Source organism: Patella vulgata, chromosome 5, assembly GCF_932274485.2.
Source record: "Patella vulgata chromosome 5, xgPatVulg1.2, whole genome shotgun sequence".
In the NCBI taxonomy this organism is placed as follows: Eukaryota; Metazoa; Mollusca; class Gastropoda; family Patellidae; genus Patella; species Patella vulgata.
Window position 1 is genome coordinate 67,591,575 of NC_065883.2, and position 16,006 is coordinate 67,607,580.

General features: G+C 39.3%; 1 protein-coding gene across 1 annotated transcript in view; it reads left to right on the forward strand.

Annotated features, from left to right (window-relative positions):
* LOC126821358 (usherin) overlaps positions 1–16,006 on the forward strand; it is a 28,421-nt gene that overhangs the window by 44 nt on the left and 12,371 nt on the right. The window contains exons 2-13 of the mRNA XM_056101045.1: positions 161–296; positions 1,513–1,806; positions 3,312–3,530; positions 4,481–4,672; positions 5,310–5,555; positions 6,700–6,912; positions 7,745–7,947; positions 8,872–9,080; positions 9,828–9,927; positions 11,417–11,562; positions 12,098–12,228; positions 13,173–13,432. Coding sequence (XP_055957020.1) covers positions 161–296; positions 1,513–1,806; positions 3,312–3,530; positions 4,481–4,672; positions 5,310–5,555; positions 6,700–6,912; positions 7,745–7,947; positions 8,872–9,080; positions 9,828–9,927; positions 11,417–11,562; positions 12,098–12,228; positions 13,173–13,432 — 2,349 coding nt within the window. The remainder of the gene's footprint in view (positions 1–160; positions 297–1,512; positions 1,807–3,311; positions 3,531–4,480; positions 4,673–5,309; positions 5,556–6,699; positions 6,913–7,744; positions 7,948–8,871; positions 9,081–9,827; positions 9,928–11,416; positions 11,563–12,097; positions 12,229–13,172; positions 13,433–16,006) is intronic.

Sequence of the window (16,006 nt, forward strand, 5' to 3'; positions counted from 1 at the left end):
CCATGTCAACACAATTTAAAATTTCAAAATCACAACCCATGTCAACTTAATTTCCAAATTCAAAGTTGCTACCCTTGTCAAGAGTTAAATAAATAAATTTAAAATGCTAATTGAATATTAATTTGTAAATTGTCAGCTGTCTGATTATTTTTTATTACAGTTAGCAGGTAACGTGACATCACAGAGAATAGATAATCTAGTACCCTACACGTATTACATATTTAAAGTGGAGGCGTGTACCTTAGGAGGATGTTCCAAAAGTGATGAATCAATCCAGGTTCGAACTCTAGAAGCAGGTACAATACCATTAAAACATGTTTTTATATGCTCACAATTTCATGTGGACGTATATTGTCGTCGCCCATATCCATCTGTTCCCCAATTTGTTTTTGGACAGGTCACAATTTTTATCCGATCTTGACAAAACTTAAAATATAGATTTATATCCAAAAGATCTCAATTCCTTTCATTATTGGCGTGTATTGCATTGTAACTTCATGGATTATGGCCCCTGATTTTACGAAAAGTCACATTTTTAGCATGTCGCAAATTTTATCCGAATTTGATGAAACTTTAAATGTATGTTTATGGTGCTTTTAGCTTGTTGTTCCTCTAGAGGTATTGGATTGTAACTTCCTGGATTATGGGCCCTGATTTTATGTAAAATCGATTTTTTTTCTTTTAGCTTGTTCTCTGTCCATCTCTTGCAAAATGTGGACCTATCTTGCATGGCAACTGCTTGTTATATCTTAAACCACCCATGTCTGCCATACACAACTAAAACTAGCAGTGCCAGATTGACCTAAGGCTTGGCAGACTGAAGCCAAGGGCCTCAAGATCTAGAGGCCTCTGACAGAGGTGTATATTATTTTTGACACTGTTGTAAGCCTTTCTAACTCACACTGTAGTCTTAAACAGCTGTTGTCATCATCCTCGGCTTATTAAAACACACTTTCATCTTTCTCTAGTGGTGAGGATGGGAGTTTAGCAGGGTCCTCTTAAATGGAATAGCCTAGGGCCTCTCTTAATCTAAGTAAGGCACCGCACTAACCATTACGGCTTCAGTACACGAGAAACGGAAACCACAGTTTATCATTGAAGTCATCAATGTCCACTGATCGAGATTGGCCGTTAAAAGTTCATCTTGATTTTCCAACATGGTTTCCCCTTGTCAGTGGTATAGGACGGAGGGCCTGACAAGGACTGCCATCTAGTCATTCAGATGGGACAAAAAAACGAGGTCCTGGGTATACATTTGAATTTCGATATAAGAGTGGGCCATAGTGCCGCTGCCCAGGCAAAATTTCCCTCATAGGACACTGCATGGCATATGCCCGTCTTCATTAGCCCAGTTGGAGCAGAACAGTAGGACGTTAAACCCCATTTCATTTTATTTCATTTCCACTGATCTAGCACATCGTGGAACCATGGTGGCTCTCTAGTTAGATGCTGGTTCAGGAGATACCGGTAATTACTGGTATATAATATCGTGTTTGTGTTTTTAAATTTCAGCCCCGGATGTGACAGTAGCACCGAATGCAACAGCGTTGACTCCGACGTCTGTGGAGTTAAAATGGCTGGAACCAACCCATCCGAATGGTGTTATAAGTAGTTATACCATAGAGAGACGACTAACAGGAACAGAAGCAGTCGTTTTTGTTGGAAGGGTTCCTGCAACCCAGAAGGCTTATATCGACCAATCAGCTGATCTTTCTCCATATACAAGTTATGATTACAGGTTGAAGGTGGTGAATTCGGCAGGGGAAGGTATCAGTCCATGGACAGCTGTTGTAACCAGACCCTCAAGTAAGTACAAGAATGTCCATTATTTGGTTGATCAGTCCATTAAATTATAAACACATATTTGAAATAGGCACACTCTTGACCTGTGGTCCTTTTCACTTTGGGGGGTTGGATGGCTGAATGGTTAGCATGTGGCATTGTATGATAAGGCCTGTCATTGAGTCAACTGGTGTGGTTTCAATTTCCCTGGTTGTACGTGACAAAGAGTAGGGTCGCCTGTCCGACCTCATGGTTTTTTTCCAGGTTTGCTCCCACTGCTAAAGACCCCTACGTGCAAGCAAATTATTCCAATAAAATTGAATCATATGTTAGTCCCAAAATGACCTAGTTTGTGTCAAGTGGACGTTAAATCCTGTTTCCTGCTCTCTGTGCTTCTGTCCTTCAACATGTGTGGCTCAATCACTAACCGGGGGGTTGGATGGCTGAATGGTTAGCGTGCGCTCGCTGTATCATAAAGTCTGTCATTGAGTTGCCTGTCCAACCTCATGGGTTTTCTCCGGGTCCTCCGGTTTCCTCCCACTGCTAAAGACCCCTACGCGCAAGCGAAGTATTGAAGTAAAATTTAAAAAAAAAAAAAACCATATGTTAGTCAAGAAATGACCTAGTTTGTGTCGAGTGGACATTAAACCCCATTTCTCTCTCTCTCTCTCTCTTTCTCTCTCTCTCTCAATCACTAACCAGAAGACATCAGGTATTGGTGAAGAAAGTTCTTCAAGATTTCCAGCCTGTTTTTCCCATCTCCTTGTACCAGTAGTTTGGATAGGACAAAAAAAATGATGTCCCCGTTTGTAACGGTACTCGATTCTGTCAGCTGGAATTCAATTTTTCTCAGAGCATATTGCATAGTATATATGGCCGTCCTTCTTCATTTATCCCAAGTCTGTACGGTTGGTCAAGAAAACTTGAATGTTAAACCTTATATCTTTTCAATCTGATTAAAAGACAGATCTATATTTCGTTTCGTTTTTTTATACTTTCGATGGCCTACGCTACATGAAGATCTGACCAGTTAGAGCAATAGGTCGCGTCAGAGGTCATACGAGCGGCTTTTGACCCTATGATGTCAGACATTTGATTAACCAATCAGCATTGATGTTACTAGTGGATTACCCACGGTTCCGTGCAAAACACGCCTAAAGCTCGCCCTAACAGACCGTTTCATTGGCTAATAGCTCACATTATTCAGAACACGTCAATGATAACAAATCTTCCAGATCCTAGTGTAGTAAAGACAAGTAAAACGAAATTTTGAACTATAAAAACAAAATGAAATAGAAACTTTGTTTTAATCAGGGGCCTGTTTCACGCAATTTTAACTAAGATAAAATCCAAATTTTAGTAATTTGATTGGATAATATGAGATTGATTTTAGTGCTAAGCCAATCAAAATTGAAGTATCTACTAAAATTTGGATTTTATCTTTAGTTAAAATTTCGTGAAACAGGGCCCAGATTGATATCTTTTATTGAAAATGAAAGAATGTTGACATGTTTTACGTTTGTTTTCAGGGCCAGCAGGTGTAACGGCACCATTAGTAGAAGTTAGAAACGCTACATCTATCTACTTAAAATGGGTTCCACCAATCAGATCGAATGGCCAGTTAGAGTATTATATTATACGTCTGCCTGAGCCTCGAGTTGAGATACGTAATACCAGTGTGTTAGAGACTACGATACACAACTTGACACCATATACACAATATTCTGTTACACTTACTGCTTGTACATGTAAGTAGAATGGGTTTTTTTTGGGGGGGAATAGTTTAACATGTGCCTATTAGATCGTTAGGTCTGTCATTGAGTCATTTGGTGTGGTTTCGATTTCCTGCTTGTACGTAACTAGGAGTAGGGTCGCCTGTCCAACCTCAGGGGATATGGGATTTCTCTGGGACCTACGGTTTCCTCCCACAGCTAAAACCCCTATGTGCATATATTAACGTAACTATGAGCAGGGTCACCTGTTCAACTTCATGGGATTTCTCTGGGACCTACGGTTTTCTCCCACAGCTAAAACCCCCATGTGCATATTAACGTTACTAGGAGCAGGGTCGCCTGTCCAACCTCATGGGATATGGGATTTCTCTGGGACCTACGTTTTTCTCCCACAGCTGAAACCCCTATGCGCATGTGTTAATCCCAACATGACCTAGTTTGTGTAGTGTGGACAAGAACCCTCTCTCCCTCTCTCTCTCTCTCTCTCTCTCTCTCTCTCTTTGGTTAAAATTAAAAATTTTAGGGGTGTTGGGTGTCCAAATTGGTTAACGTTTGCCCGTTAGATCACGAGGAGTGAGGTCGTCTGTACAACCTCGTGAGTTGCCTCCGGGTTCTGATAAAGATCCCTTCATGCATATGTTAGTCCCAAAATCACATAGCTTCTGTTGAGTGGACGTTAAACTTGATTTCTCTCTCTCTTTTGGGTCGAAATTACTACTTCATGTAGACATCTTTGATTTGGTAAAAAAAATAATTGTTGATATCATTGGAATTTATGTCTTGATTTGTTCTGTGAGGTGACAATCTGTCTTCATTTACAATTTTACGTCTATCGATAAAGCCACTGTTGAGATATAGCCAATTTCCACTGTCAACAGTTTAGTCAAAAGTGAATGTGGAAGAACGTATTTACCAAGGGCATGTTAATATACTGGCATTTATACTGTCATCTTGTTTATTTACAGCTGGTGGATGTAGTGAAAGTTCAGCTGTAGTCATAACAACAATGGCCACCATTCCAGACGGTCAGGCCCCACCAACACCTACAGCTGAGTCCCAATCCCTAATATCTCTAGTATGGCAGCCTCCGTCGAAACCTAATGGTGTTGTTATAGGCTATGAGTTATCTCGAAAGAAAATATACCAACCTTTAGATCGTAAGTTATTCATGTTATAACAGTACTGTTTCTGCTATGCTCAAAGTTTCCCCGCCGGCGGGGAAGGGGTTGGGGGAGGGGGGTGAATGGCCTAATGGTTTGCATGTGCGCGCTGTATCATAAGATCTTTCATTGAGTCAACTGGCAAGGTTTTGATTCCCCAGTTGTATGTGACAAGGAGAAGGACGTCTGTCCAACCTCGTGGGTTTTCTCCGGATCCTCCCGTTTCCTCCCACTGCTAAAGACCCCTAGGTGCAAGCGAATTATTGAAATAAAATTGAACCATGTGTTAGTCATGAAATGACCTAGTTTGTGTCAAGTGGACGTTAAACCCCATTTCTCTCTCGCTAACCAGGAGGTCCGTAGTTTGATCCGCTTGTTGATCGAAAAAGTTCCCATGATATTTCAAAGGATATTTCCACGCAAATTGCAAACGCAGAATTCTCAATTCTTAAATATATCAGATTCGTTGGTTTGCCAGAAACGCGACGATTAAACCACATTTCATTTCTTTCATTCATTTAAAGTAAAATGGCTGACGTTTAGAACTCTCAGCATACAAGTTAAATAAATTCATCAGATTATCTGGGGAGTTCACATAAATGTCAACTGATTTTTATTTTTTGTATGTAAACAGCGACTGTAACCGATCTTGGCGTATGGGCGAGTGTTTATAGAGGATCAGCGTTATTTTATGAAGATCGGGGACTTCCCATGTTTACAACCTTTGTGTATAGAGTCACAGTGTTCAACAATATTGGTCAGAAAACAAGTGAACCATCTCAGAATGTGACAAGTTTCGGAGGACTGCCTCGTCGAGCACCAGACGTCACTGTCACACCTACAAGTCATCAGTCGTTACTCGTTAGTTGGGTGACTCCAGGTATGTTAATTAGGTGTCTTCCGATATTTAACCCTTTTTTCTGTTTCGTCCTGTCATATTTTACAATTGTAGTAAACATGAACATCAGGCAATCCATCTCTTAATCTGTCAAATAGTAGTGTGATCACCCCTTAATCTTTCAAGGAATAGTGTTGTTACCCCTTAATCTGTCGAAAACAGTGGTGTGGAAGCCCCATAATATGTCAAACAGTTGTATGGTCAACCTTCATCTGTCAAAAACATTTGTGTGCTAGTCCCTTTTATTTTCAACACATTAAGTGTAAATAATTTAATTAATTCATCCTGTCCATGATATCATATTTAATGTATTGGACGTTGAATCTTTAATAAACAACAACAACAACATCCCCTTTTAAAATCTGTCATAAAGTGGTGTGGTAACCCCCCCCCCCCATCAATCAAACAGTAGTGTCCCTCTTCATCTGTCAAACATTAATGTGGTCAGCCCTTGGTCTCTGGGGGGGGGGGGGGATGGCTGAATGGTTAGCATGTGCGTGCTGTATCATAAGGCCTGTCATTGATCCAACTGCCGTGGTTTCGAATCTCTGGTTGTACGTGGGTTTCCTCCCACTGCTAAAGACCCCTACGCGCAAGCGAATTATTGAAATAAAATTAAACCATATGTTAGTCCCGAAATGACCTAGTTTGTGTAAAGTGGAAGTTAAACCCCATTTCTCTCTCGCTCCCTTGGTCTGTGGTCAACTCCTTAATCTCTGAAGCAGTAGTATGATCACCCCTTAATTTACCAAACAGTGGTGTTGTCATCCCTTCATCTATCAAACATTAATGTAGTCAACCTTTGTTCTGTCACAAAGTAGTGTCGTCAACCCCTTAATCTCTCAAACATTAGTGTGGTCGCCCCTTAATCAACCAAACAGTGGTGTTGTCACCCCTTCATCTGTCAAACTAGAGACCAAATGACCAAAGTGACCAAATGTGAATGAATGTCACCAGGTCATCACAAACAACTTAAACTTTCTGGTGACCATGGTTACGTAAGTGTTCAGTTTAAGAAAGATATAATTTACTTTTACATTTGAACAAACTTGAAACCCCCCACAAAATCTAACAATAATGAATTTTAATTTCATGTATGATATTTTTTTTATTTGTTTTTCTTTAGATCCAGTAGATCTTCAGGGGAAAGTAGACAAATTTACCATTGAAACAAGGTCAAATTCTGTGCTGTTGACAAATACGACAGGTGCTGAGACGAACAGTTTTATACTGGAGAATTTAAACCCTGACACAGAATATACTGTTGTTGTTGGTGTGACCATATATGGTGGTGCTTCCATTAACAGTAATCCAGTTAAGGCTCGCACACTGAACGGAGGTAAGTTATATTTTTGCTCGGATTTAATAGGGAAAAATTGAAAGCCCCAACATACCAGAATAAAGGTTAAATAATATAGAGTTTACAGATCCAATGTCAGAATAAAGCTTAAGGGAGCTAAGTCGCTAATATTTGGGACCTAGAAATTGACACAAATGGGTCGCAACGCATACAATAATGTAATATGAATGTATATAAATTGATTTACATTCAATCGTTTCTGTTTTTACTGTAATTTCTAATCAGTTAGGTTCGGCGAAATACTCCAGTATTCTCAATCGAATTTTAATCTCTAGCGTCTGGTTATTCCAGTCTGCGCCAATAGTATTTATTGGGCATGCTCTCCAGATAAGAATATAGCGTCACCGTTTGACATGACTTGTGAAATATGCATAGCCTCGTTTTTCGAGTCCCTTATTACAAATAGTGCTGAAACGCATTATGGTACACGAATCATGTACCAATTGTAAAATGTTTATTTTGTCTTAAATATTGGATATCAGAAGGCCATCTTTTCCCGGTAAGATCACAACATGAATGTTGATTTAAACCAACAAATAAATCGTGTTTTAAATGTCGAAGATTTTGGATGATATTGAGTAAGAGACTTAGCTACTTTAAACATAGAGTTTAAAGATCCAGTATGTCAGAATAAAGGTTACGGTCATTTTAAGTTTGCATTGGTTGCACACGACCATCTTTATCTCTCTTAGACCAGTAAGTAATAATAATTGTTCTGTTTTCCTACAATTTTTGTCTATACATTAAAATAGCACATGTTTGTGTGCACTTGACAGAACCCGATTTTTTTTTATTTCGTTGATATTTTCAGCTCCACAAGGAATTTCACCACCAACTTTAGCCGTGATTAGTGAGACTGCGTTACGTGTTTCGTGGTCAGCACCAAGTCAACCTAACGGAGATATAATAAATTATAATATTTATATAGATGATAGGATTATATCCACCAATATGTCCACTCCCAGTTCTATTATAGTCAACGATCTACAACCATTTACAGTTTATCAAATAAAGGTAGGAAATATTTGTTTTTAAAAAAAAGCTTTATTTCTCCAAACAAAAAGGTATAGTTGGTGCCATGTATGGAAACTCATGGGCTTATGGCATCAAATATTTCGGGTGGTGGTGGGGTGGGGGTGGGATGGCTATTAAAAAAGCTTTATTTATCCAAACAAAATGGTTTGTTGGTGCCATGTATGGAAACTCGTGGGCGTACAAACTTTCATGGCATCAAATATTTTTTGTTGTTGTGGTAGGTGGGGGGGGGGGGGGGAGGGGGAGGTGGGTATAAAAAAGCTTTATTTCTCCAAACAAAGGTTTGGTTGATGCCAGTTATAGAAAGTCTTGAGCTCATGATTGTACCCACTTTCATAGAATAAAATATTTGTGAAAAAAAAAAGTTTTATTTCTCTAACTCTTGAGTTCACAAACTTTCATGTCATCAAAATTCCTACACCACTGACAAAAAGAAATCACGCTTCAAAATCACGATGAACTGTTTCAACTAACACCCAGATCAATCAAGGACCTCCGGGTCGAAATGAAATGGGGTTTCACATCCTACTTTTCTGCACCGACGGCATACAAAAGAAACGACCATATGTTAGTCTCAAAATGCCCAAAATATTGTGTTAGGATTCCCGTTTCTATTATTGTATCGGGGGGTGGGGGGGTCTAGCGGTTTAACCTGTGTGTATGAAATCATAAGGTCTGTCATTGAGTCAAGTGGCGTGGTTTCGATTCCCCGGGGTTACTTGACAAGGAGTAGGGTCGCGTGTCCAAGCTTGTGGGTTTTCTGAAATAAAACTGAACCATGTTAGTCCCGAAATGACCTAGTTAGTGTCGAGTGGATGTTAAACCCCATTTCCCTCCCTCTTTTTATATATATATATATATATATATATATATATATATTATTGTGCTTGTATTTATCTACAGGTGGAAGTATGTACAGTGTTCCAGTGTTCACAGAGTCCAACAACTGCCGGTACCACGTCTGAATCTCTACCCCAGGGACTAGCGAATCCTGTCTTACAGGCCTTGAATTCTACGGCTGTTCAGGTGACATGGAGTAAACCAAACAGAGAAAATGGCATCATCAGAAGTTATAATTTGTGGAGAAAAACTTTAAAGAAATGTGTTGATGTGTAAGTAGTGTGAAGCAATCAGAATGATTTGCAAGAGTAACCATTTCCCTGGCCATTGTTGAGTGTGTTGAAGGGATTTAGGAAGAACATGATGCAGAAATGAGGTGATGGATGAGGCAATAATAATAGGAAATCTGTTTCAAAATGGCCTAGCAGTACACGTCTTGATATTCCTTGTCAACAAGACCTTGCAATATATCCACAACCAGTGTTTTTATTATATTTTAACGCTTGCTGACATTAGTGACATGAAAACACGCCTAGTTGCCTGCCCATAAGGAATAGGTTGATTGTAGTGTGGTGTGACATGATTAATTGTGGAGTTACACCAAAAGGAGCCATGGTGGCTGAGTGGGTAAGATGCTGGCTCGCTAGCTTGCATTGGCCGAGAAAGTTCATCATGATTTTCCGGCGTGGTTTCCCTTGTCAGTGGTGCAGGATGGAGGGCCTGACAAGGACAGCTGTCCAGTCGTTTGGAGGAGACAAAAAGCCAAGGACCCGTGTATACATTGGCATGCACCTTAAAGATTCCTTGGCAGTTGGAATTTGATATAAGAGTAGGCCATAGTGCTGCTGCCCAGGCAAAATTTCTCTCATAGCACACAGTACGGCATATGTCCGTCTTCATTAGCCCAGTTGGAGTAGAACGTTAAACCCCATTTCATTTCATTTTATTTGTTACACCAATATCTTTTATATTAAAATAAGGTGCCTATCTGTATAAATAAATATGTTTGTATATTACAGAAGTCAACCAGCTGTGAATCCTGAACAAGAGAAATGTACGTATGTAGAATGTGGTATATTACAGAGTAGGTGTGGTCAAACGTGTTATACAGGTACAAAGGTGAGTAAATACACAATCTGCTCGTCACAAATTCAAACTTCCCATATGTTCCTGAGTGAGGTGGAAGAGTGGTGTAATGCATGCTCTTTAGATTATAATGCAGTTGTTCTCAACCTTTTTTTGCCAACAGCACACCTTGGAATATATGTAAAAATAGCGGCACACCTGGCTAAATATATATGAAAAATATCTGAAATTTGCAAAATAAAAACATTTTAAGTCAGGCGACATACAACCGTAGACAGAGACTATAGTTATAGACACATAGAATGACTCAAACTAAATAAAGAAAAACACAGCTATGAACTTATCAGTCGACACCAGTGAATATTCAATTGGAATCACATGGTTTTTCACATTTTCTTAGTGTACCGTTCTAAATTTTGCAGCACAATTAGGAAGATCTCACGTCACACTGGTTGGGAATCACTGTTATAAGGTCTGTCATTGAGTCAAGGACTTAGGTCTTGATCCTAAGCTTGTGTGTGACAAGGAGTAGGCCCACCATCAGACTCGTCAAGGACATTATGACAAGGTTGGGGGGCTTTGTGTGGATTATTACATGACAAGATATTGGACAAATGACAGAAATTCGACTTTAATTAAATCTCAATAAGATTTATAGTTTGAGGTGTTTTTTACCAAATGAGTTCCACTAAGCTCTGGCCAATAATGTTGGTAATCAGGGTTTCAGTTATAATTAACAGCATAAAATTTATGCTCGTTGGAACATTTTTGGGGTACGATTGTTAATTATATTTCATTTTATTTAGTAAAATAGACCGAAATTATGACTACCTGTGTTGGGTGGGGCTGTAAAGCATTGTTGCTTCCGAGAACTGTTGCTACATCACTGGATAACACTTTGTCAGTGAGAGTGGCCTTAAGAAACATTTTCTTTTGTTTTTATATGCGAACACAGAGATTACTGATAGAGTTATTGCCCTTGATTTTGTCATAGAATCTCATGAACATTCCATTGATATTATACAGTATAAATATTTTGCTTTTTATGCACTTAAAGATTCACAGTGCAACAAGTTTTGTGGACTGCTCAGGTAATTTAGTTGCTGTGGTTGTATGATTTGTTGCTTGGCAACCTTAAGGGACTATATATATAAGGCTTTTTTATCGACTTGCCAAATCGATTTGAATTTAGTGGAGATGTCATGTGACAGTATAGTCGATTTCAAAGTACTTTGGCGAGTTCGTTAAATGTTCCGATTAGCTGTAAACAATTGTTGTGGCTGGACACAGTTGAAAAAAACATGTGATCACCCGATCAAATCGTCAAATCGCACCATGAAGTGATTTGGCGTTTTGGTGTAATCGCTTCGGAAATCGGTGTCGATGAATTCGTTGATTAGGGTAACCAATTTAAATTAGATGGACATTAAAGATGAAAATTTGATTAAATGCAAATCACTTTGGCTAATCAGTGGTCGATAAAAACGCCTTAAATCACATTTATTTGTTGACACATTTTCAGAGATGTTGTAATGGTGTTTTACACGATGCCATATTTGGATATGAATGCTGTGATACAAATTATGTACCGAAACCATCGACTGATGCTATCTGCTGTGGTGGTGCTTTCTACTCTCCGTTACCGAATTACCAATGTTGTGGAGCTAGGTAAGACAAAGGACTGACAAGGAAAGCATGCCATCATTTGAATTGGACATAAGCCTGCATGCATGTAAGAGAACCCTTGGCTTGTAAAATTCGAAGAAAAGTGAGAAGAATACCAATGCCTGGGCAAAATCCACTATTGCATTGCACATATAACCATAGAAATAAAACTTACCTTATGTTAGTCACATAACCTCATTCCCTTCTCTTTCCTTTCTTCACTGTGGCAGGACAAGGAAAGCTGTCTAGTCATTTGGATGGGATGAAAAACCAAGGTCCTGTGTATTCATTGGCATGCACGTAAAAGATCCCTTTACAGTTAGAATTTGATATAAGATTAGACCGTAGTGCCGCTGCCCGTGCAAAATTTCTCTCGGAGCAGAACAGTAGGACATTAAACTCCATTTCATTTCATTTAATGTCTACACTGTGGTCATTAACTTACCAATCAGAGGTAAACCAGTATAATAGACTTAAATATATTTTAAAGAAATGATATTGAAAATATATTTGAACTTGTCTTTTTCTACATTATTAGATATGTAATGGTGCCTGTAGGATCATCATGCTGTGCTGATACAGTAGAAGATCGTATCACTATTGGTTACGGTGATTCTTGTTGTGGATCGGTGCCTTATTCCAGTACAGGATCCCAGATCTGCTGTACCAGTAAGTAAAGATTTCATCATCTTTTGAAGGCAGTCTCAGTGTCTTAGTGAGTAAGGCACTGATTCACTATAACCACTCGGTCCAGGGTTTGTTTCTGGTGTGCTGAGTGAGTAAGGCACTGACCTGGTGTGCTGAGTGAGTAAGGCACTGACCTGGTGTGTTGAGTGAGTAATGCACTGACTCACTAACCACTAGGTCCAGGGTTCATTTCTGGTGTGCTGAGTGAATAAGTCAGAGTTCGATTCTGGTGTTTTCACTGAGAACCGTCAAGGCCTCTAGCCATTTGGATGAAACCGAAATTGTTAGTGCATATAAAAGATCCCTTGGCAGTTGAAATTTGAAATAAAAGTTAAGGCCATACGAGTAGAACTGCTGTTCCAGAAAACTTTCCCTCATAGCACACTGTATGGCCTATGCCCATCTTCATTAGCTTGTTTAGTACAGAAAAGTAGGCCATTAAACCACATTTAATTTCATTCCATCATTTTTCTCACTCCTACTTGTCAGTGATGCAGGATGGAGGGCCTGACAAGGACAGCTGTCTAGTCATTCGTTTGGAACAAAAAACCGAGGTCCCGCGTGCACGCCAATGTGTACGCGGGACCTCGGTTTTTCTTACCGAGGTCCCGCGTACACATTGGCGTGCACGAAAAAGATCCTTGACAGTTTAAATTCGATATAAGGGTAGGCCACTGTCCGGGCAAAATTTCCCTCATAGGACACTGTATGGCGTATGCCCGTCGATCAGAACAGTAGGACGTTAAACCCCATTTCATTTTATTTCATTCACTTTTAAAATTCTTTGTACATATGCTGCCTTGTACACAGCAGCTGTCACTATTAATCACAAGGAGGCTACAAGAACAGTTGTTTAAATAAACAGTTTAATTAAATATTAAGTTATGGACCATGTCAACTTACCAATTTTTTCGTTGTTTCCACAGATCAGTTATTTGGTAGATATACCAAACAGTGTTGTGGAGGACTGGTTGTCAGTGATAGCGCTGTATGCTGTGGTAATGGTACCACAGGAGAGGTTTATTTACCACAACAGCAACGGTCATGTTGCGGTGAGAAATACGTTGACACACAGAGTACGCTGTGTTGTACGAGTGATACTGGACATGAAAAGGTTAGTCCCAATATTTTGTCACATAAAATAGAACATTGCTACAGAATATTTTTTTGGATAAATCTGAATTACGTTAGACCCCCATTTTACTCTCTCCCCAATCTTGATTAAAACGCAGCTCCTATTTCGTTTTGTTTATTATAGTTTAAAATTTCATTTTACTTGTCTTTACTACTCTAGGGTCTGGAAGAGTTGTTATTTTACCGGCATTCTGGTTGAAGTGAGGGATTAGCCAATGAAACGGTCTGTTATGGCCAGTTCTTGGTGTGCGATGCACGGAACTGTGGGTAAACCACTAGAAACGTCAACATTGATTGATTAATCAATAACTGATGTCATAGGGTCAAAAGTCACTCATACGACCCCTGACGCGACCTTCCAGTACAACTGGTCAGATCTTTATGTAGTGTAGGCCATCGAAAGTATAAAAAAAAATGAAACGAATTATAGATCTGTATTGTAATCAGATTACTCTCTCCCCCACCCAAATACGTGTCAGTCTGAAAAACCATAATGCTGATAGTTTTCAAGGATAGTTATTAACGTCTGCTTCCACAAAAGTTGTACTATTTTTAGTATATTTAATATATTTAGAGCATGCAATGTGGTTTTTAATGGGGGAGGAAAAAGTTGAGAAGGCATCCCTGTCTCCAAGATATGTACTTGCAAGAAACCAGGGATTGAATTCACAACCGCATGCTAGAGCTTACCAGCTTTCTAGAACCACATGTACTATTTAATTAATTATTTATAATACAGGCTCATTATTATACGAGTATCACAGCTAAACTATCAGCCAATGAGAAGTGTTGTGGTACAGAGAAAATAACCAATGGTTTAAGCTGTTGTAATTATGTTGGGTATAATCCTGCTTCTCAAGTCTGTGCTGATAAATCCTCTAATTCTCAAGGTAAGATTTTTAAATTATTTTCATGAATGTCAATAAATATCCAGTGCTTAAATGATAATCCAGTGATGAAAACCGGCAATAACAACAAATATGGACTTCTTAGATGGAAATAGGAGTAAATACTTCACTTTTCTCTGATTTTCTTCAAAGAACTTGGGTTATCAGTATTTAGTGCTTGACATTTTGTCATGTACAACTAAAGTCATTATTACCATTAAAACACAACACAATTTATATTAAAAATGGGGGGTGGATGGCCGAATGGTTAGCCCGTGCGCGCTGTATCATAAGGCCTGTCATTGAGTCAACTGGCGTGGTTTCGAATCCCTTGTTGTACGTCACAAGGAGTAGGGTCGCCCGTCCAACCTTGTGGGTTTTCTCTGGGTCCTCCGGTTTCCTTCCACTGCTCAAGACCCTCTACGTGCAAGCGAATTATTGAAATAAAATTAAACCATATGTTAGTCCCGAAATGACCTAGTTTGTGTCGAGTGGACGTTAAACCCCATTTCTCTCTCTCTCTCTCTCTCTGGAAAACAATCACCGGTTTATAGCACAACGGTTTATAGCACAACGTTTCAACATGTCTTCTCCTATGGTTATGAGGAACTTGTGTGTATGTGTAGCAATCTGATTAAATACTTTCGATGGCCTGAAGATCTGACCAGTTGTAGTAGAAGGTCACGTCAGGTGTCATACGAGCGTCTTTTGACTTTATGACGTGAGACGTTGATCAATCAATCAGCGTTGACATTTCTAGTGGATTACCCAAAGTTCCATGCACCTTGCGTCCAAAACTAGTCAGGGGGGTTGGATGGCCGAATGGTTAGCACGCGCGCACTGTATCATACGGTCTGTCATTGAGTCAACTGGCGGGGTTTCGATTCCCCGGTTGTATGTGACAAGGAGTTGGGTCGCCTGTCCAACCTCGTGGGTTTTCTTCTGTCCTCCGGTTTCCTCCCACTGCTAAAAAGACCCTTACACACAAGCCAATTATTGAAATAAAATTGAAACATGTGTTAGTCCCGAAATGACCTAGTTTGTGTCGCATGGACGTTAAACCCCATTTCTCTTTCTCGCTCCAAAACTAGCCATAACAGACCGTTTCATTGGTTTATTCCTCACATCATCCAATACACTATTTATATAACAACTATTCCAGATCCTAGTGTAGTAAAGACTAGTAAAACCAAATTTTGAACTATAAAAAAATGAAATGAAATAGGATCTGTGTTTATTCAGATTGTGTAGAAACCAGTGATTGTTTTTCATATGAATTGTGTGGTGTTTTTTTATTGTGCTCCATCATTAAATGTCACTCAAGGATTATATATTTATTGTAGAAACAGGATGTGGAACAGGAACTGTATGTTCGATAAGTGAAGCTAACGGTGCCGTTTGTAACCGATGTAATTTTAACTCTGCGACATCATCATGTGGAGCTGTACCTGGCTATCATATTAAAACACCCACACCTGGAACACCTACACAAGATATGTGTACAATAGATGTACAGATGATTTACTCTGATCTACTTCTAACATACACAGGTAAGGATGTTAACATATACAAGTAAGGCTATTAACATATACAGGTAAGGATGTTAACATATAAAGGTAAGACTATTAACATAACAGGTAAGCCTATTAACATATACAGGTAAGACTATTAACATGTGGGGGGTTGAATGGTTAGCACGTGCGCGCTGTACCATAAAGTCTGTCATTGAGTCAACTGGC